Source organism: Elgaria multicarinata, chromosome 8 (assembly GCF_023053635.1).
Source record: "Elgaria multicarinata webbii isolate HBS135686 ecotype San Diego chromosome 8, rElgMul1.1.pri, whole genome shotgun sequence".
NCBI classification, from domain to species: Eukaryota; Metazoa; Chordata; class Lepidosauria; order Squamata; family Anguidae; genus Elgaria; species Elgaria multicarinata.
In genome coordinates, this window is record NC_086178.1 from 69,781,689 (window position 1) to 69,801,497 (window position 19,809).

Here is a 19,809-nt window from a genome sequence, read left to right on the forward strand (position 1 = left end):
GTTGCTGGGGAACATGCACCATGTCCTGCTTTGTTGGTCCCTGGTCAACAGCTGGTTGGCTACTGTGTGAACAGTGTGCTAGACTAGATGGGCCCTCAGTCTGGTCCAGCATGGCACTTCTTATGTTTTTATAGTGTAATACCTTTATTAGAGGTATTACACTATATAATACATTCAAATATATTATATTTGACACTATCTAGACATTCAAATTGGCCCTTCTAAGTGATGTGATTGATGGTTTTAATGCCTCTAGTGTTGTCCCTCAAAGGGGTGAAAGGCTCGCTACCCCAGCGTGTTAATAGCTAATCAAACACACGAGACTGGAGGATTGAACTTAATCCATTTACTTCTGATACTGCAGTATGGGGTTGCTCTCCGGTTCTACAAAATGGAGGCACACAGAACAAAGGAATCTTGCAGTATATATATGCTCTGATTACACAGGGGGTGTTATTTCTTTCTAACCCCTTGATCGGTCAGGATTGGGTTAGCAAGTTAAGTTACATTCAATTTGCAAGTTAAGGTGCACAATCTCAATGTGTCATAGGTTACATTCAAAGCTCCGTTGGTTGAAAGTTTCTCTCTGTCTGCTAGCACATGATGTCCACCATTAAGGAATGCAAATCTGGCATGTAGCCACCTGCAGCCACCCTTTGGCAGAGAAGCCATCTTTAACCCTCGGCACATTACATTCTTCCACAAGATGAAATCTCTCCCCTCTAGGACAACTAAAAACAGTATCTGCAAATCTTCATCCTAAGTATCATCTTAAGATTCTTTACTATGGGGACATCCAAGCTACAACATCCAATCACCCTCCCCGCCTCTGTTCCTATTCTCCTTCACCACCAATCCTTTTTAACGTCATCTGATGAAGAGATCTGGAGATATTGGAAGCTTGCATTTTTTTGTGTGATCTTTGAGTTGGCCTAATAAAGATATTACAGTATATGGATTTTTTTCTCATGGTCATCATGACTGGTGTTTTTTCTCAAGAGACTGGATAACTTACCTGTTTTTAGTCCAGGAACATGAGGGTTTGACCCAGAAGAAATTTGAAACAAGCAGCTCCTGCACATGCTAAAGTCCCATCTTCCACCTTAGAAAAATGCCAGCTACTATATAAATATGGAAAATGACCACAATGTTACAAAAAGATGTGTTTGGGACCCAACACCCACCTCAGTTCATGGTTTGATGTATAGAACCATGTTAGAAAAGGAAATTGAGAAAAGTCATGTTTTAAATTCAGGCATGGGGTAAAAACGGTGTTGGTTAATGTATTTGTTAGCATTATACTGTTGTAATAACTAATAATTGTAAAATAAATGTTTGTTTTGCCTTAGCATTAGGAGATTTGAGTAGAGATGACTGAATCTTGCTGTGTACTCTGTGATGGTAACCTATAGAGTGCTTCAACAGTTGCAGTGAAAAACGGTCTGCAAAAAATTCAGACCATCAGTGTGGCAAAGGGACAGGCCTAGTCCACTTTCTCTACCCTGGCACTCCCTAGATATGGTGTACTACAACTCCCATCATACCTAATCAATATACCCAATGGTCAGAGATAGGGAATTGTAGTCCAGCACATGGCTGAGCAAAGCTGGCCTAGAAAATAAACTTACAGGGTTGACACATGTACATGTCAAGTGTCATAAAGATTATATGCAGCATATACCAACACCAGTTATTCATGTTCTCAGCGTAAACGACTAATTCCCAGCTTTCAATATTCTTATATTTGAGCAGTAGTTTAATTTCAAGACACACAGCATGCCTTGCTTCCAGCCAACAGTCAATGACGTTGAGGAAAGGGAACACTCTGATCAAGGGCCAGCTGTCAGACTCAGTATGCTCACCACAATGCAACTCCACAGCTCAGTCAAGGAACATGTAACAAAATGTGACAATTAATATGGATGTGTAGCACTGGCTTGGATACTGCTTTGCCTTTCTCCAGTTGTGGGCACAAGAACATTCTGAGCTGACTGGCGAGCCAGACCTGGATAAATGAATGTGTGAAAACTTCATATGCTCCACTCTTTCCCCTGGAAGTTCGGTGGGGCACCCCCACCCCGTGCTCACATACAGTCAGTTGCCCAGAGAAACGTACAGGATGACAGCATGTTTGCAATTTGTTAGGGACTGTCTGGAAGTATCAATATCATGAACAGCATCTTCAGGTGCAGCCTGTACATGCAGCTACCATCATTTGCATGATCACAACATTCCTTGGAGCTGTGCAACCCACAGCAGGTGGGCATGCAGCCCGAATGTGATAGCACTCGTACACGCAAGTAGTACCTCTGCATAATCCCACAAGTGCCTGAGCTCTGCACTGGCCCTATGAGAGGCAGCACTAGCTTCCTTTAAAGAAGGAAACTAAAACTTTCATGGCTAAAAGGACTCATCATCACCATATAAAAATTACCAGTGGACCACAACTCATCTTCTGGAGTCTAGAAGATGAACCCTGCATTGAGAGGGGGGTGGACTCAATGGCCTTATAGGCCTCTTCTAACTCTACTATGATTCTAACTCGAACAGCAGAACCTGAACAGTTTTGTTTTTTTCCTGAAGATTTGTTACGTTTAATACAGATACTCAAAATAATTTTAGAAGTAAGCTTTATTAGTTCAGACGCTTTAATAAATTTTCTACATAATTACAAACATCCGATCAGTATAGTATTTGAAAGTCTGCATCCAAAGCAGCACTAGACAAAGTAAATAGCAACTTTTTCTAGAAGGCATGGAAGTCACTCTTGAACAGTACCAACAAAAGGCTTTGGTTCATAGCTTCACCTTGCGTTTTTCAATAAAATACAAGCATTTATCCTTCAGTATTTTTCCTGTAAGTATTTCAACACATTTAATAAGCTACATATTATGTAGGATGGTCACAGATGTCTAAAGGCTTGAAGGGCAATTCATGTAGCAGCACAACTCTATTTCCAGAGAGGTGCAAGGGTGAGCCATGCACACATACGTGTGCACAGAACAAATCTGCAAGACACTGACCCTGGACCTGTGTATATACATTTGCATGTAAGAATTTTCCCCACCCAATCTATGGCCAAAAAGAAGAAGAAAGCATGGACAAATCAGACGGGTAGGGCATATCCTCATAAGATAACTATGTATGACCCTCAACTCAGAGCAATGTATTTTATATATTGGGGTAGAGGGGCTATGCAAGCCTAAAATTTGCTAAACATGATTAGGACCTATGTGAATTTGCCCTTAATCTATTAAGAGCACATGAAGGAAGGAAAGGGCATAAACTAGTTTTCAAAGTTTATTTTTCCCCTCCATGCTGTATTGAATATCCTACAAAATATTATTTAAAATACTAACTTCAAGAAAGGAAATGTCAGTATACAACTTTGTGAGCAATCAAGGAGCATCAATACATGCCAGACTGAGTATGCTAGAAAGGAATTATTTTGCTTCTGACAGTAGAGATGCATCTTCCTCTAGCGCTGTTCAATGTGACCATAGATTTAAGTGTAGCTTAAATCTACTTGGGGCTAGAGCATCACTCATCACTATGGGAGAAAGTAACCCCTGCAAAATATAGCAACTTTTCATCACAACAAATATTGACACAATTCTGTGGTTTTACTACAATCATGGCTGGTCTGACAAGAAGTCAACTTCTGGCTTGAGGAAATAAAATTCATTATCTTATTTATTTACTTTTGTAAAATACTCCTTTGATCCTTCTGGACTTGGCTTGATCTGCAAAGCAAAAAAAAGGTAAAACAAAAAGTCAGTACTGAATTATATATTATGTCTAATTTATGACTAAACTTGGGACCAGCATACCGCCTTCCTTTATATACACCCAGACAACAACTATGATCCTCAGAGGAGGCCCTACTGGCCATTCCGAGACAAACAGAATGCCACCCTGAAGAACCTCAGTGGCGTGCCTTCTTTGTGGTGGCACCCACCCTCTGGAAAACCCTCCCTCATGCAGTTCCGGAGGTGGAAAACGTAACATCTTTTAAACACCTCCTGATAACATACCTTTTCACACAGGCTTTCCCTGGTTTTTAACTTAGCTGGTTTTTATATCTCCTTTTTAACTGTTAATGTGTTAAATTTATCTATTCTTGTTATATTTTATGTTTTTTAATTGTGCACTACTCAGAGAGCTTCAGCTGATGGGCAGTGTAAATGTAATAAATAAAAATAATTTAATTAACAGGCATTTCAGGCAAGTGGATCCAGTGGAGTAGTAGATCCAGGGCTCACAGGGATGCAACACCACCGCTTCCTTTATTCCAAGGATGCCAACTTCATAGGCCACCCTGCTCAGAGTTCCCTGATCCCTTTGAGCTTAGCTGCCATCCTCACAGTAGCTCTCTGTGTGTTTGTGTGTGCATATGGGGTAGGAGGGATGACTTTTCTCAGCAACAACATAGTTAGCTATCCCTGTTGTTATGCAAAACATTCTGGGATGACTTGGTCTTGAATGAGCAATTATGATCCACTAGCTTTACAAAAGACCCGCTCCTGGTGGAGATGAAAACTGCTAGAGCTGGTTGGATATGGGTCAACACAGCTGTCTGCATTTTTGGACCCCCCTTGGCTGTTGGGATTGTCATGATGGAAAAATTACCACTACACCACAAAGTGAATATCTCCCACTGCCGAAAACCAGGGCCTGCTACATGCAAAGGTGAGACCAACTACAGCCATTTCTGTTTAGGCTGTCCCCTAAAAGAATTATCAGCCATTTTAAAATTTCAGTAAGCCCAGAAATGAGACCCTCCTTTATAAAGAGGCTTGCCAGGATTTAGAAATGAGAGTGTTAGGTTCATCAACATACCGTGGGGGCATCTGGAGTCCAGTTTGCTGGGCAGACTTCTCCATGTGTTTCTACAAACTGGAACGCCTTCACCAAGCGAAGCGTTTCTTCTACACTGCGACCAACCGGGAGGTCATTGATGCTCAGATGCTTAACAATTCCATTAGGATCGATGATAAAGAGACCCCTATAAAGAAATAAAGTAGAATATACACAAAAATGTACTTCCCATAAAAGTTGCTTTTCAGTTTTAAATGCATTCTAGTTGCACATGTGGATCTTCCCCGTCATATCACTTCATTGGATAGCAGTTGTAAGGTAGTGGAAACAAATATTTTAACTGTATAGATTTAACATCTAATAGGAGGTTTATAACGTTCACTGTGTTTTGTACTATTGTTTGCTCTTTTAAAGTGGTTGTTTTGTATCATACTAGTGAACAGACCCAGCTTCACATGGGTAGGAATAGCCCTTATTTTAATATGGTGAAGCGTTCAAGCAGTTACTCAGCTGTCAGAGTTGGACACATTGTGCCTGACTTGTCTGAGTAAAGTCGCACCCACTCACACCACTAGGCACAAGCCATGCCATGGTCCACCTCTATAGCCATTTCATTTCATAAGTGGGGCTGACCCATTGCGTGGGTGCGTGGGAAGAAGCAGCCATATACTCTGTCCCTTAAACTATCCCACCGTCCCCAGCTTCAAACTGTATCAATTGGAAAGCTATGTGCTGGTTAGGGATGTTTGCTACCTAGTGACTGAAGATGGTACTGCAGGCTTCAAACACCTGGAAACATTTAAATAAATTAAAAGTAATTAATATGTTGTAAAAACCAATAATCCTTGGGTCCCATAAGCAGGCATGCCAAATTTCAGATTTCTAGGTTTCATGGTCTTGAAGTAATTTATTTATTTCTAAAATGTATTAGTCAACTACAGCTAAAAGCTCTCAGAGAAACATACAATTAAATCCAAAACACAAATGCTGCAAGAAATATTCCAGATCAGCAAAGGATGCTATTCTTCACTCTTTGGCAATATAAAATTAAAGGTGAAGGCAAATACCTGAAAAAGCCCTTCTGACATTAACCCTTCTCATGAAGGGTAATGTTTGAATATACCCTATATAAAAAACATTGTACGCATACAACTAGCAGATAGGAGATTAGGATCGAGGCATCATGAGAATCTGCCAATAGTATTATCCAACACAGTTTCTCTTTAAATTATGTGAGGGAAAGTGGAGACTGTACATAGACCATCCCAGTGCCTCTCCAAGCTTAAGAGATTTAAGCAACTCAAGTGGTTTAACAAGCCTCAGAAAGATTCAGCCATACTACAGTCTGGCCACAGAAACATTTAATGTAACTCTCACCTTAATGCAAGGCCAGGCCCTTCCAAGAGCACACCATAATCTCGGGAGATCTGTTTCGTTAAGTCTGATAGAAGTGGGATGTTCATATGGCCCAAGCCACCGCTCTGATGAAAAAGAGAAAGGGAGCTGCAGCCTTCTTCAACTGAGAACTAACCAATAACAAACCCTTAGTTTTTTAAAAATAAAATAAAAGGGTTCTGTGATGAAAAGCTTAATAAATATAAACACTGAAAAGGGGGAAAAATCAATTGCAGAAAGGAGGGAATCAATTGTGGAAGGAAGACAGATTGTCATGACGTTGTACTGTATCATCATTTTATTGATGTTTCTGGATTTGTGTTTTTTAAAATTTTAGTATAAAGGGAGAAAAGCAAGGAATATAAGATTAACCAGCATTACATCCTACCAGTTATCCTACCAGTGCCTGAGCACTAAGATGGTTTTTATGTAATTTATAGTGCAATCTTACAGATGTAATGCGCATTGAAATTAGTTCATTGGCTGGAAGGAAGATATGTAATTGAGCTGCTGGAAGAAATTAAAGTTAGATTTTCAATATTTGCAATAGGAAGGCAGAAACAAAAGCAACTTCAGATGCGTGGTTGCTGCTTTGTATGAAGGAAGTGGACACTTTTTATTGCTTCTGATCCTTTTTATTTCCTGCAAAAGGATTTGAAAAGTACTGCTGTTCTGTTGAAGTGAGTGTGACTAGGTCGAGATTGGTCTCATATAGATTCTAAAATGATGTCTTTTGTTAAACTAAGGCTGCAATCGTATACACATTTACCTGGGAGCAGGTCCCATTGAACTCATAGTGTATAGAGCTTTTAATAAATAGAGGGACTATGAAGGGGAAGGGACATGACAGAGGCTAATAAAATTATGCATGGTGTGAAGAAAGTGGAGAAAGAGGAGAGAGGCTTCTCTTCCTCTCCCACAACACTACAACTTGGAGTAAACCAATGAACTGGATTGGCAGTAGATGCAAGACAGGCAAAAAGAAAGTGTTTTTACACTATGCATAACTAAATCATAAAATTAGCTGCCACTGCAAATTTTCTATCACCATGAAATAAAATAAATAAGTAAGAATTAAAAGGTTTCCCCCCTTCTTCTGTGTTTAGTGGTTCAAATACATAAATTGGACAGATAAGTTCTCAGCCATTTTTTTGTACCTTAAGGATGCAATCTTACTATTAGTTATGCATGTGTAAGCCTGCTTTTGCACTGCTTTCCTAGTTATTAGTATAGGCGGGTACATCTACTGAATTTCACAACATCTCTAGAGCCTGGAAGATAAACGACCTATCCTTGAAACAAGGCCGATGAGTTTCATTAGTGTTTCGGGGCCATCCAGGGTCTGTCTCTGGACATCCTTGGGTGATCACTTGCACTTCAATTTTGCAAACACTTTTGCACAGATATAAATTTATTCACATGACAACACTGGCTTCAAGGCTATCAGACATATAATCGAAGTAAAATCACTGATAAATGCATGCAATCATCAGGTCTGACCCACTTCTTATTTATACTAAAGAAATAAAGAATCTTTCTGCATGGCAGCAAAGTGTTCTAGAACACGAGGTGGGAGCAGTACTCTGAAAACATGCAAGTTCTCCTATAGGGCAGAACTATGTCAAAAGCAATAGGTGCTCCAACAGAGCTATACAGGAGGACTTGATTTCCACTAGGGAAATATTCAGAGATCCCTTTTGTAGGAAGACATTGGGAGGGTGGTGGTGGTGAAGCGTGGTCCACTTGATTCTAACCTTTCAAATTCTTCCAAGGTAGCAATATAAAGATGTTAGCAACAACAAGGTGGACTGATTTAGAACGAGGCAAATTAGCTATGAGCAAGCTAGTTTACTGGTGGCCCCTGCCTGATCACTTCTGCTTGGCTTCTCCTGCTAACAAAAGCAGCTAAAGAAGCCAGGGAAATCTCCATCCATGGTTTGTTTAGCATGATTTACAAACTGGGATCTCTGGCTTGTTCCTCTCCTGACAAGCCAGAATCATACACCGGGGTACATCCTGGCTTATGATTCTGGCTTGTCAAGAGAGGAACCAGCCAGAGATCGCAGTCCAGCTGTAATGCTGAACAAACCACAGGTAGTTCTGCTCCTTGGTTTGTTTATTTGCTCCATTACATTTGCACCATCATGCAAGGTAAGCCAGAAATCTTTAGAACTGGGCCAGTTCAGAAGTCATGAACCTGGTAGATGCATTGATTCAGTTTCGAGATTAACTAGAAGGCCTTCCCCTGAGTATGTTTCAGTGGACTATTCTGGGGTTTTAACTATAATTGTGTTTTAGATTTTATTACCATTTGGGCTAGATGTTTTGCTGCTGGTGCATGCTGATTTTATTATTAATTTTGGTTATTTTATTGTTGTTATAGGATTTTATCATATTTGTTTTATTCTGCAAGTCTTGTTAATATTAAATCTGGATATAAGCATGCTTTTGTTTATTTATTTAGGATGCAATCCTATGCATGTTTAGGATTAAAATAGTTTTAGGCGGTCTCCTGTTTTTTGCCCTTAAATGCAGCCTAGATTTTTTTAAAAATAAATAGACAAAAGCATGCTTATATCCAGATTTGATATTAACAATTATTATGCAAGAAAAATTTGGCACTTATAGTTTTAAATAACTGATTTAAATAAAACAATCTGATTTTTAGTTTTAGATTTATATCATCAGTTTTGATCCACCATGAGTAACAACAATTTTGGTTCAAGTGAGATACCCCATTTATTTTCTGTTAGGCAAATTGACTGTTACCTCTGGATCCCTTTTACATAGAGAACTGAACATGTTAATCAATCATCCTTCCAGCAGGAGCTCTAACAAGGGAAGAGGAGGTGCTACTAATGAGAAGAAACAAAAAAAGAAGGAAGGAAGGAAGGAAGGAAGGAAGGAAGGAAAGAAAGAAAGAAAGAAAGAAAGAAAGAAAGAAAGAAAGAAAGGAAGGCCTGTTTGTACCTTTCGTGGGGTATTTATCCAGGCGAGGTGACAAAAGTGAGAATCCACCGATACAGCAACAACCTCACAATTCACATCATGGAATTCATTGGCTTTGTCGCTAAAAGCAACAATTTCCGTTGGGCATACGAAAGTGCTAGTGGAAAGAAATACAACCAGAATGTAAAGTAGGAACCAGAATGCTCTCTTTTAATAATGTACGTTTTTCCACTGTAAGTTTGAACAAAGAAGAGAAAAATAAATATTTGCTCATCTAGGTACAAAAAAAAATAAGGTTAATAAATTCTCTGGGTCCTAGACTTTTAGTTCAAAGGACAAAGTTCAGATGAATAATGCAGTTTCCCATGTAAATACATTGGGAAACTGAGCATCAAAATTGGAACACCACTTTTCAGTTCTTTGTAGATAGGCTTATCAGATCCTTATCTAGGCACCTACATCTCATATTCCTAAGGATCCCAAGAAAATCCAGTGATGAGCTGCAAGCTGCCCTCCTTATGCTACTGCTGAGATCCTCCCACACTCCTCCTCTACCCATATCTCTCCAAAACTACTAATTATTATTATTGTTTATTATTATTATTATTATTATTATTATTATTATTATTATTAAAAATAGGCCACAGCACTGCTGCAAGGAGGAGAAAGGTGTTGAACCAGATCTACACCAAGCAGGATATGACACTTTGAAAATGGTTTGAAAACTGTATATGGTGTGCGTCCCAGGTCCCAACAGTTGTCACTACTGTTATAAACCGTTTTAAAGCAGTAGTGTAGATCCTGCCTTGGTCTCCCTCTAACAGAGTCACTTAAGGCTACCAGAAGTTTGTATATTAGAATTTGGTAACCCTACATTTCTTAAGACTTGGTGAGACACAGTGAACTCTGCACAGCACTAGTCTAACATGTTGGTTATCTGGACAAGGATCATACTTGTAGCAGGTTAGGCAAGTTAGACACAGAACAATGTCCACATTGGTGCAACCAGGTATTTAAAATTGTAAATGGTAATCCAAGAAGTTTTGGATGCTCAGAGTAAATGGCTAAAATCAAATGTGTATTTTTGTCAACACAAACATTTTTCTCCTTCAACTCTGTAGTGGTGAACGTTACTGATCATAGAATCATAGAATAGCAGAGTTGGAAGGGGGCTACAAGGCCATCGAGTCCAACCCCCTGCTCAATGCAGGAATCCACCCTAAAGCATCCCTGACAGATGGTTGTCCAGCTGCCTCTTGAATGCCTCTAGTGTGGGAGAGCCCACAACCTCCCTAGGTAACTGATTCCACCGTCGCACTGCTCTAACAGTCAGGAAGTTTTTCCTGATGTCCAGCCGGAATCTGGCTTCCTTTAACTTGAGCCCGTTATTCCTTGTCCTGCACTCTGGGAGGATCGAGAAGAGATCCTGGCCCTCCTCTGTGTGATAACCTTTTAAGTATTTGAAGAGTGCTATCATGTCTTCCCTCAATCTTCTCTTCTCCAGGCTAAACATGCCCAGTTCTTTCAGTCTCTCTTCATAGGGCTTTGTTTCTAGACCCCTGATCATCCTGGTTGCCCTCTTCTGAACACGCTCCAGCTTGTCTGCATCCTTCTTGAATTGTGGAGCCCAGAACTGGACACAATACTCTAGATGAGGTCTAACCAGGGCCGAATAGAGAGGAACCAGTACCTCACGTGATTTGGAAGCTATACTTCTATTAATGCAGCCCAAAATAGCATTTGCCTTTCTTGCAGCCATATCGCACTGTTGGCTCATATTCAGCTTGCGATCTACAACAATTCCAAGATCTTTCTCGTTTGTAGTATTGCTGAGCCAAGTGTCCCCCATCTTGTAACTGTGCATTTGGTTTCTATTCCCTAAATGTAGAACTTGGCATTTATCCCTATTAAATTTCATTCTGTTGTTTTCAGCCCAGCACTCCAGCCTATCATGATCACTTTGAAGTTTGTTTCTGTCTTCCAGGGTATTAGCTATCCCACCCAATTTTGTGTCATCTGCAAATTTGGTCAGCATTCCCTGCACTTCCTCGTCCAAATCATTAATAAAAATGTTGAAGAGCACTGGGCCCAGGACTGAGCCCTGCGGCACCCCACTCGTTGCCTCTCCCCAGTTTGAGAAGGTTCCATTGATAAGCACTCTTTGAGTCTGATTCTGTAGCCAACTGTGAATCCACCTAATAGTTGTTCCATCTAGCCCACTTTTAGCTAGTTTGTTAATCAGAATGTCATGTGGTACTTTGTCAAAAGCTTTGCTGAAGTCAAGATATATGACGTCCACAGCATTCCCACAGCCCACAAGGGAGGTTATCCTATCAAAAAATGAGATCAAATTAGTCTGACAGGATTTGTTCCTGACAAATCCATGTTGGCTTCTAGTAATCACTGCATTGATTTCAAGGTGTTTACAGATTGACTTCTTTATAATCTGCTCCAGAATTTTCCCAGGGATGGATGTCAGACTGACTGGTCTGTAGTTCCCAGGTTCCTTCTTTTTGCCCTTTTTGAAGATAGGGACAACATTAGCCCTCCTCCAGTCGTCCGGCACCTCACCCGTCTTCCATGATTTTGCAAAGGTAATAGACAAAGGTTCTGAGAGTTCTTCCGCTAGCTCCTTCATTACTCTAGGATGTAGTTCATCGGGCCCTGGAGATTTAAACTCATTCAAGGAAATGAGGTGTTCTTTGACCATTTGCTTATCAATCTCAAACTGCAATCCTGCCCCCTCAACTTCTTCTTCACTTTTTCCCGGGGGGTCATAGACCCGCTTTTGGGAGAAGACCGAGGCAAAGTAGGAATTGAGCACTTCAGCCTTTTCTTTGTCATCTGTTATCAATTTGCCATCCTCATTAAGCAGTTGAACCACCATTTCTTTCCTCTGTCTTTTACTACTCACGTATCTGAAGAAAGCCTTTTTATTGCTTTTAGCATCCCTCGCTAATCTCAGCTCATTCACAGCTTTAGCCTTCCTGACGCCATTTCGGCACTTCTGCGCCACTTGTATGTACTCTTCTTTTGTAGCCTGGCCTTCCTTCCACTTCCTATATGTATCCCTTTTTGTTTTCTCTAAGCTTTTTGTGGAGCCACATTGGTTTCCTCTGTTGTCTTCTATCTTTTCTCCTTGTTGGAATTGTTTGTAACTGTGCCTTTAAAATTTCCTTTTTAAAATACTTCCACCCATCCTGCACTCCTTTTCTCATTAGGCTCCCTTGCCACGGGACCTTACTTATTATAGTTCTGAGTTTATTAAAATCAGCTTTCCTAAAATCCAGAGTACGTGTATGGCTACGCTCGACTTTTGTCTCCTTCATAATCAAGAATTCAAGTATGACGTGGTCACTTTCCCCCAGAGTTCCCGTAACTGCCACTTTATCCACTAAGTCATCCCTATTGGTCAATAACAAGTCAAGGATTGCCAATCCTCTAGTTCCTTCCTCCACTTTCTGTAGGAGAAAGTTATCACCCATACATGTCAGGAATTTCTTGAAAGGGCCGCTTTTGGCAGTAATGGTCTCCCAACAGATATCAGGGTAATTGAAGTCCCACATCACTACTACATCACACTTCCTTGAAACACTGGCAATTTGTTTCTCAAAAGTTTCGTCCTCGTCTTCTCCTTGATTGGGTGGTCGGTAGTAGACTCCGATTATCGTATTCTTTTTATTCCTAGCCCCATTTATTTTAATCCAGACGCTCTCGACGGGGCTCCCAGTCTCATCCGCCTGTATTTCTGTGCAGGGATAGGTATTTTTAACATATAGTGCAACTCCACCTCCCTTTCTATTTCTTCTGTTCTTTTTGAACAAGTTATATCCTTCAATTGCTATATTCCAGTCATGGGAGTCATCCCACCAAGTTTCAGTTATACCTATCAAGTCATATTTGCCTTCATGTAATTAGAGTTCAAGTTCATTCTGTTTGTTTCCCATGCTCTGGGCATTAGTATATAGACATCGAAGACCATGTGTTTTATAGTCTGGCTTTGTTCCTACATTGTTGCAGACACTATTTTGGGGCACTATTGGAGCTGTTCTCTGTACTGTGATTCTCTGCTGCTCTACAATAACTCAAAACTGCATAGGAGAGTATTGCTTCCACTTTAGCCTATCATACCTGAATGGCTGGAATTAATGTTTTTCCTCTTATCTTAGGCAGAAACCCATTGCCTTTATAGCAATCCAGCTGCTTGTTCCATCCTGTTATCTGAATAAGCCACTAGTAAATATCTACAGAAACACTTCTTTTCATTACTATCCAATCATCTGTTTTTTAAACACACATGCACACACCCAAGCCACAAGAAGACCTTGATAAGACTGCCTCCAGTCCAATTTTTAACACTTACACCTTACACAAAGTGACACCCGCTGTACAAATATAAGCAGAATGCAAAGAGAAAGGAAATAAACTAAGGGGTTCCTTTATCTCCAGAAAACGTTTGCTGGCCAAGTCTGTTTAAAAGATACGACAGTTACTTACAAATCCAAAGGGTAGAAGAAGAGAACTAGGTATTTCCCTTTAAAGTCATCTAAGCTCAGCTCTTTGAAATCCCCATCAACCACAGCTGTACCCTTAAAGAAGGGAGCATGCTGAGTGACAGCAGGAACAAACCTTGAAGAACCTAGGAAAAATTCGATATAGCATGAGATACATGTATGGTAAGAAATGGGTTAGAAATGACACAAGCCTTATGCAGGCATTAGACCCTCACACAGAGAGTGAGGATGTCTACCTGCCACCCCCATTGTGTCCCCATCGACCTCCACACACTTTAGAAGGTCTGCAGCAGGGTGCTGGTTGTATTCATGTACGTTCCCTGCATAATTCAGCATCCTGCAGTTGTGTTTCTAAATCACACACACAGAGCAGGCTCCCTGCTGCAGTCAGTGGAAACCAGCCCCGTTCTCCCCCTCACACCTTCAGCACTGAACACCTGAATAGGGCTAAAGTGTGGCTGTGTGGAATGCTCCTGTTCAGGGTTCCAGCCATTCAGCCATACTCTTTTAGGATACTCCATTCCATCACACTTCCCTCCAGTCATCGTTCTGTGCCCACTGAGCATGCTCAGTCTGCAGAGGTGCCATTTCTGCTACATAAGGATCCACACTTGGAGAATGAGTGTGCTATCGGTATATAGGAGGTCTACTTGTCTGGAAGCCATTTTTTTCTGACACAAGAATAGTATACACAACAGGAATATGGAATTGGCAGCCCTGGCACAGACTAAACAATCCCCCAACACAAACCCTTATTACATACCTCAGTTGTCTGCCTCTGTGCACAAGCCAGGACACAGGCAAATGGGAATGCATGGTTAGGATACATAAGGATGCAAAAGCCTCTGTGGCTGTTGTCACAAGGGTATGTGTGTGTACATTAGAGAACCCTTTGCCTGGGTTTTGGTTCATGTGAAAGTGAGTCAGTGGATAGAGCTAATGTTGTCTATTTCTGTCTGGCTCCCCATAAGCCTTCCCCAACCTTGTGGCCTCCAGATGTGTTGGACTACAACTCCCATAATTCCTAGCCAGCACAGATTCACGTGGATCCTCATGGAGTGAAGATCTTAATGAGAATTGAGTGTGTGATTGAACCTGGGGGCAGGTGGGATGGAACTGAATGTGTTGGGAATACTTGGCAACATCGGTACATCTGCTCCAAATGTTACTATTTACTAGTACAGTCCTTATTTTATCTCTGGTTTGCCTTTTGAGAAGATTTGGAGTATCCCTCTTAAGTCAGTGAATGCAAATTGATAGAATTGTCATCTTGCAACCCTCTTCCTCATCCCGGTCTCCAGAAGTTAGCACTCTGCCATGAACATGCCTGAGCATTAAGGCAACCAAATAACACACAGGCGATCATTTCACACATGTGACATTTGTATTGAACTGTTTGCAACACCTTTCAGGAAAAACATAGTTTTGCAGTCTTTTTATAAAGGTCAGTGGAGGACCAAATTCGATTGCAGCCTAGGGGTGCAATCCTGTGCAAGTTTAGACAGATAAAAGCCTTACAGTTCCTAGCATTCCTCAGCCAGAAACGCTGGGAGTTGTAGGACTTTTATTTTGCCTAAACCTGCATAGGGCTGTACCCTATGGAAATGAGCGTGTTTAAGCAGGGATCGCTGGGGTTTGAAGTAGATAACAACGCTCCTGTATTCATCTGCGAAAAATTGATGAGTATCAAGAGTCCCTTCAACCATCATTAGCCAGATATGCTACACTTACTCGTACTAAAGCGCAGACGAGGAAAAGGTGGCACGGCGCCCGCAGCGCATTTCCGCCCGCCTGCAGCCGCCGACGCCGTAAGACACCTTCCAGCAGCAGCGCCCGCCTTCCAGGTCCAGCCCGCCTGGGAAAGAACAGACCGCAGGGACTCAATAAGGGCAAAGGCGAGATGGTATTGCAGCGCGCAGGAGAAAAGTGGCCAAAGGGCAGTATCCAATGAGCAGCCCCGTTGAAATGAAAAGGGCTTAAGATAATGGTGACTAATTTAAGCCTTCTTCATTTCAGTGAGTCTACTCTACACAGGACTGGAGACTACCCAAAGATCTAGCCGGAAGTCTAGTAAGGGATTGTACCAAATGCACCAGTAGAACTCCTTGCTACCAGATGGCGCTTCTCAAATTTTGAGAAGATTACGATGTAGCCTCTCGCACACGTTTGCGTCGAGGAGGAGGAGACTTCTCAAGCTCTACAGGATCTGGATGATTGGAGCTGGGGGGTGAAAATGGTTTGACTCGGTTTTAATAAAAGGCATTGCGCTGAAAACACACCCACCCGCCTAATGCTGCCTGCGCGTCTAGCCTTCGAGATAGGACAGGCTGCAAAATGAATCTATTTTATAGAAAGCACGTTCATTCCCCCCCCCCCCCGAGAAGAATGATCTGATCGTCCGGAACGGGGAAAGGTGGGGAGGAATTCTATAATTAAGACAAGACGGCTCGTCCTCACTCCTCGACAAGCGACCTTTCGGCTGGAACCAGGCGTGCAGACTTGCCCAAGGGAGACTTGGAAGGAGAGAAGGGAAATCCACGATCGGGCCTTTATTCGGGAACGAGAAACTCAAGCGGTTGCAAACCACGGGCAGAGCACAAGTATGATGCCGGCACGGCAATGCCAACCCATTAAGGATTGCTCTCCCCGGACTGTTGAGCTGCGGCGGAGGAAACGGAGCTCGCACTTACCGAGGGCTTCAGTAACCTTCCTAGCGCCCCAGCAACAGCAGCCATTTTCTTGCTCCAAAGCGTGAATGAAGAGGGTGGGACCTGCCCGCTACTCGGCACATGGAGAGGCCGGGGCGGGACCACGAAATCTCGTAGCCCAGAGCTGCAGGTTTTTCGGGGTGGGATGAGTCTGATATGACGAATTGCGGGTTTTCTGTAATAACTACGAAGGGCCCAGTAAGAGCTTGAAATTGTTGGCCACGCTTGGTTCAGCGTAACGGGCTTAATGTGCTGTTAGGAAACAACCAGTGGGACTTTTTAAATAAATAAATGCTTAACTTTGGCTGCAAGCCCATAAACACTTAGTCGGGATTGAGTCCTATTGAAGTCAGCGGGACTTACAGCTGAGTAAACACGCATAAAATCACGCTGTTTGATTGGATCATGTCCTAAGTCTCTAAAAAATACTTTTAAAAGCATGAAATAATTTACACTGCGAGTCGATATATGTCTATACAGAAGTCCAGTTGATCCAAATGGATAGGGTGACCACATGAAAAGGAGGACAGGGCTCTTGTATCTTTAACAGTTGTATAGAAAAGTGAATTTCAGCAGGTGTCATTTGTATGCATGTAGTACCTGGTGACATTTCCTCCTCATCACAACAGTTAAAGCTGCAGGATCCCTGCCCTCTTGACCAGATACAAAACTGGGCAGGGCTCCTGCAGCTTTAACTGTTGTGATGAAAAGAGAATGTCACCAGGTGCTGCATGCATACAAATGACACCTGCTGAAATTCCCCTTGCTATACAACTGTTAAAGATACAGGAGCCCTGTCCTCCTTTTCATATGGTCATCCTATGAATGGAGCTTATTCCCAAACAGTGGGACAACTAGGTAATTTTAGGCCCTGGGCTTATTTGTCTAATTGGGGTGGGGGGAGGCTTTAGATAGTCATGTCTATTAAGTTATGAAGAAGCATATAACTAACATTCATCTCTCTCTCCCCCCCCCCTTTCCAGATGCTATTCAATGTTTTAAAACTGCTTCAGCATTCCTGGTATGTTAAAACTACAACAGCAAAACCATTTGCCAACTCTGATTTTTCTTTTTTAAAAATGTGTCTAAGCATGTGCAGTTTTCCATTTTAAACTCTCTTAACTCATAGCACCACCATGACTACAGGAATAAACGACTTTGCTTCTGCACTTGGATGGTCGTTTGAGGACCCACTTGGTTGCAGGGTCCTGGACTTTTCCCCCAAGATGCTGCCCTAGCTACATTGGTATTTCTATTATTATTTATTTATTTATTTATTTATTACATTTTTATACCGCCCAATAGCCGAAGCTCTCTGGGCGGTTCACAAAAATTAAAACCACAATAAAACACCCAACAGGTTAAAACACAATTACGAAATACAGTATAAAAAGCGCAATCAGGATAAAACCACACAGCAAAGTTGATATAAGACTAAAATAGAGTTAAAACAGTATAATTTAAATTTAAGTTAAAATTAAGTGTTAAAATACTGAGTGAATAAAAAGGTCTTCAGCTGGTGACGAAAGCAGTACAGTGTAGGCGCCACGCGGACCTCTCTGGTTTATTTATAAATAAATATTTATAAAGCACCAACTTGGTGCTGTACAGTATGTACAAATAAAGCAGCAACAATATCCTGCCCAAGGCTTACAATCTAAAATCACATTAAAACATATGAGGGGGAGAGGTTACACAAAGACAGAATAAGGGAATAATCGAAGTATTGTGAACAATAAATCAGGCTAGTGTTCCAAAAGCTATGGAAAAGAGATAAGTTTTCAAATGCTTTTTAAAATCTAGGATAGAGCTCGTAGTTCGTAGATGTTCTGGGAGAGCATAGATAAATGGTTACAGGACTGTAATACAGAGGAATCCCCATTGAAACTTCTGATTGAATATGCACAGGGTTGCATTATAAGGGCGTGGAAAAGATAGCAGGAAATTTAGTGCCAAAAAAATATTCTATTTCTGCCATGTAGGCTGAACAGAGTAGTAATTCACTTCCCCACCAAAAGGAAAGGGGCTAGGCTCAAACTTTCTTAGAAACACAATCTGCCCTGGAAAACATGCCACTTAACGGATGGATGCAAGTTGACAAATTTTGCTGAGAAATAAACATTTTTACTTAAAAAACAACAACAAAAGATTACATTTCTGTACCACCCAATGGCCAAAACTCTCTGGGTGGTTCACAAGAATTAAAACAATACATTACAACATGATACCATTTAAAGCAGCGGTTCTCAACCTGTGGGTCGGGACCCCTTTGGGGGTCGAATGACCCTTTCACAGGGGTCGCCTAAGACCATCGGAAAACACAAATTTCCGATGGTCTTAGGAAACTGTATTGACTGAACTATGTCATGTATCATCTTTTGTATTATTAAAGCTATTGTTATGTATTATTTTCATTAGCAAACCATCCCATGACAATGGATCGTGTACAGAAGAACGAAAATAATTTTATGGTTAGGGGTCACCACAACATGAGGAACTGTATTAAAGGGTCGCGGCATTAGGAAGGTTGAGAACCACTAATTTAAAGGTTTAAAATTATAGTATAAAATGAAAGTAAAAACCAAAATAAAACCTAGGCAATGATTTAAAACAACAGAAATTAAAAGACTAAAATGCCTGGGAAAATAAGATATTTTCACCTGTTTCTGGCAAGAGCACAATGTAGGCACTAGGAGAGCTTCTATAGGAAGTTCATTCCACAACCGGGTGCCAAAACAGAAAAGGCCCTCCTCTTTGTAGCCACTCACCTTACTTCCTTTGGCAGGGACTCCCAGAGCAGGGCTGCTGAGGATGATCTTAGTGTCCAGGGAGGAGATAATCCTTCAAGTTAGGGCATAGGTTCACCTTCCAGTTCCTGAACCTGCTGCTGATCAGCTGATCAGCATGCAGGAAAAAAAGGAGATGGTTGCTTCTTGGCCCCATCTTCTTGGTCCACACAGAGCTTCCCCCTTCAATCTCTCTGGCTGAGTTGGGACAATGGGGGTATAGGCAACTCACCGTGTGTTATGTTGCTGGTACTCCCCACATGACACGTTGGACGCCCCTGTCACGTGGATGAAAGTCCCATCGTCCTTCTGGGTGGCTGGTGCTCCTCCCCCAGTCCCCCTATCACATCATGCATTGCAAGTTCTGCTGGCTATACAGGAGCAGCCAGGGCACTTTTGGCTGCTCCTGCAGGAGAACTCTGGCCAATGGAAATAATGCACGGTACACACAACGGAGCCCGCCACGCGACAATTTAATCCGGATAAGCAATGGAGCAGCCTGTTGTTTTACGTTGTGGGTTAAATGGAAAAAATAGCATGCTGTGAGTTGTATGCCTGTTGTGTGTATCCTGTCCCTGCCCGACACGCTAAGCAACACAACAGACGATTGACTCTTTACATAACCCCCATTGCTTATCA

At 41.6% G+C, this 19,809-nt stretch overlaps 1 protein-coding gene across 1 annotated transcript; it reads right to left on the minus strand.

The window, feature by feature from the left end:
- Positions 1-2,613: 2,613 nt before the first annotated feature.
- Positions 2,614-16,439, minus strand: PRDX3 (peroxiredoxin 3). Its single transcript, XM_063132739.1, has 7 exons — positions 16,367-16,439; positions 15,408-15,531; positions 13,660-13,801; positions 9,184-9,319; positions 6,196-6,299; positions 4,840-5,005; positions 2,614-3,743 (listed from the first exon to the last, which is right to left on the minus strand). Exons 1-7 carry the CDS (start codon positions 16,409-16,411, stop codon positions 3,690-3,692), a joined length of 771 nt encoding a protein of 256 aa, XP_062988809.1. The 5' UTR covers positions 16,412-16,439; the 3' UTR covers positions 2,614-3,689.
- Between the last annotated feature and the right edge of the window lie 3,370 nt (positions 16,440-19,809).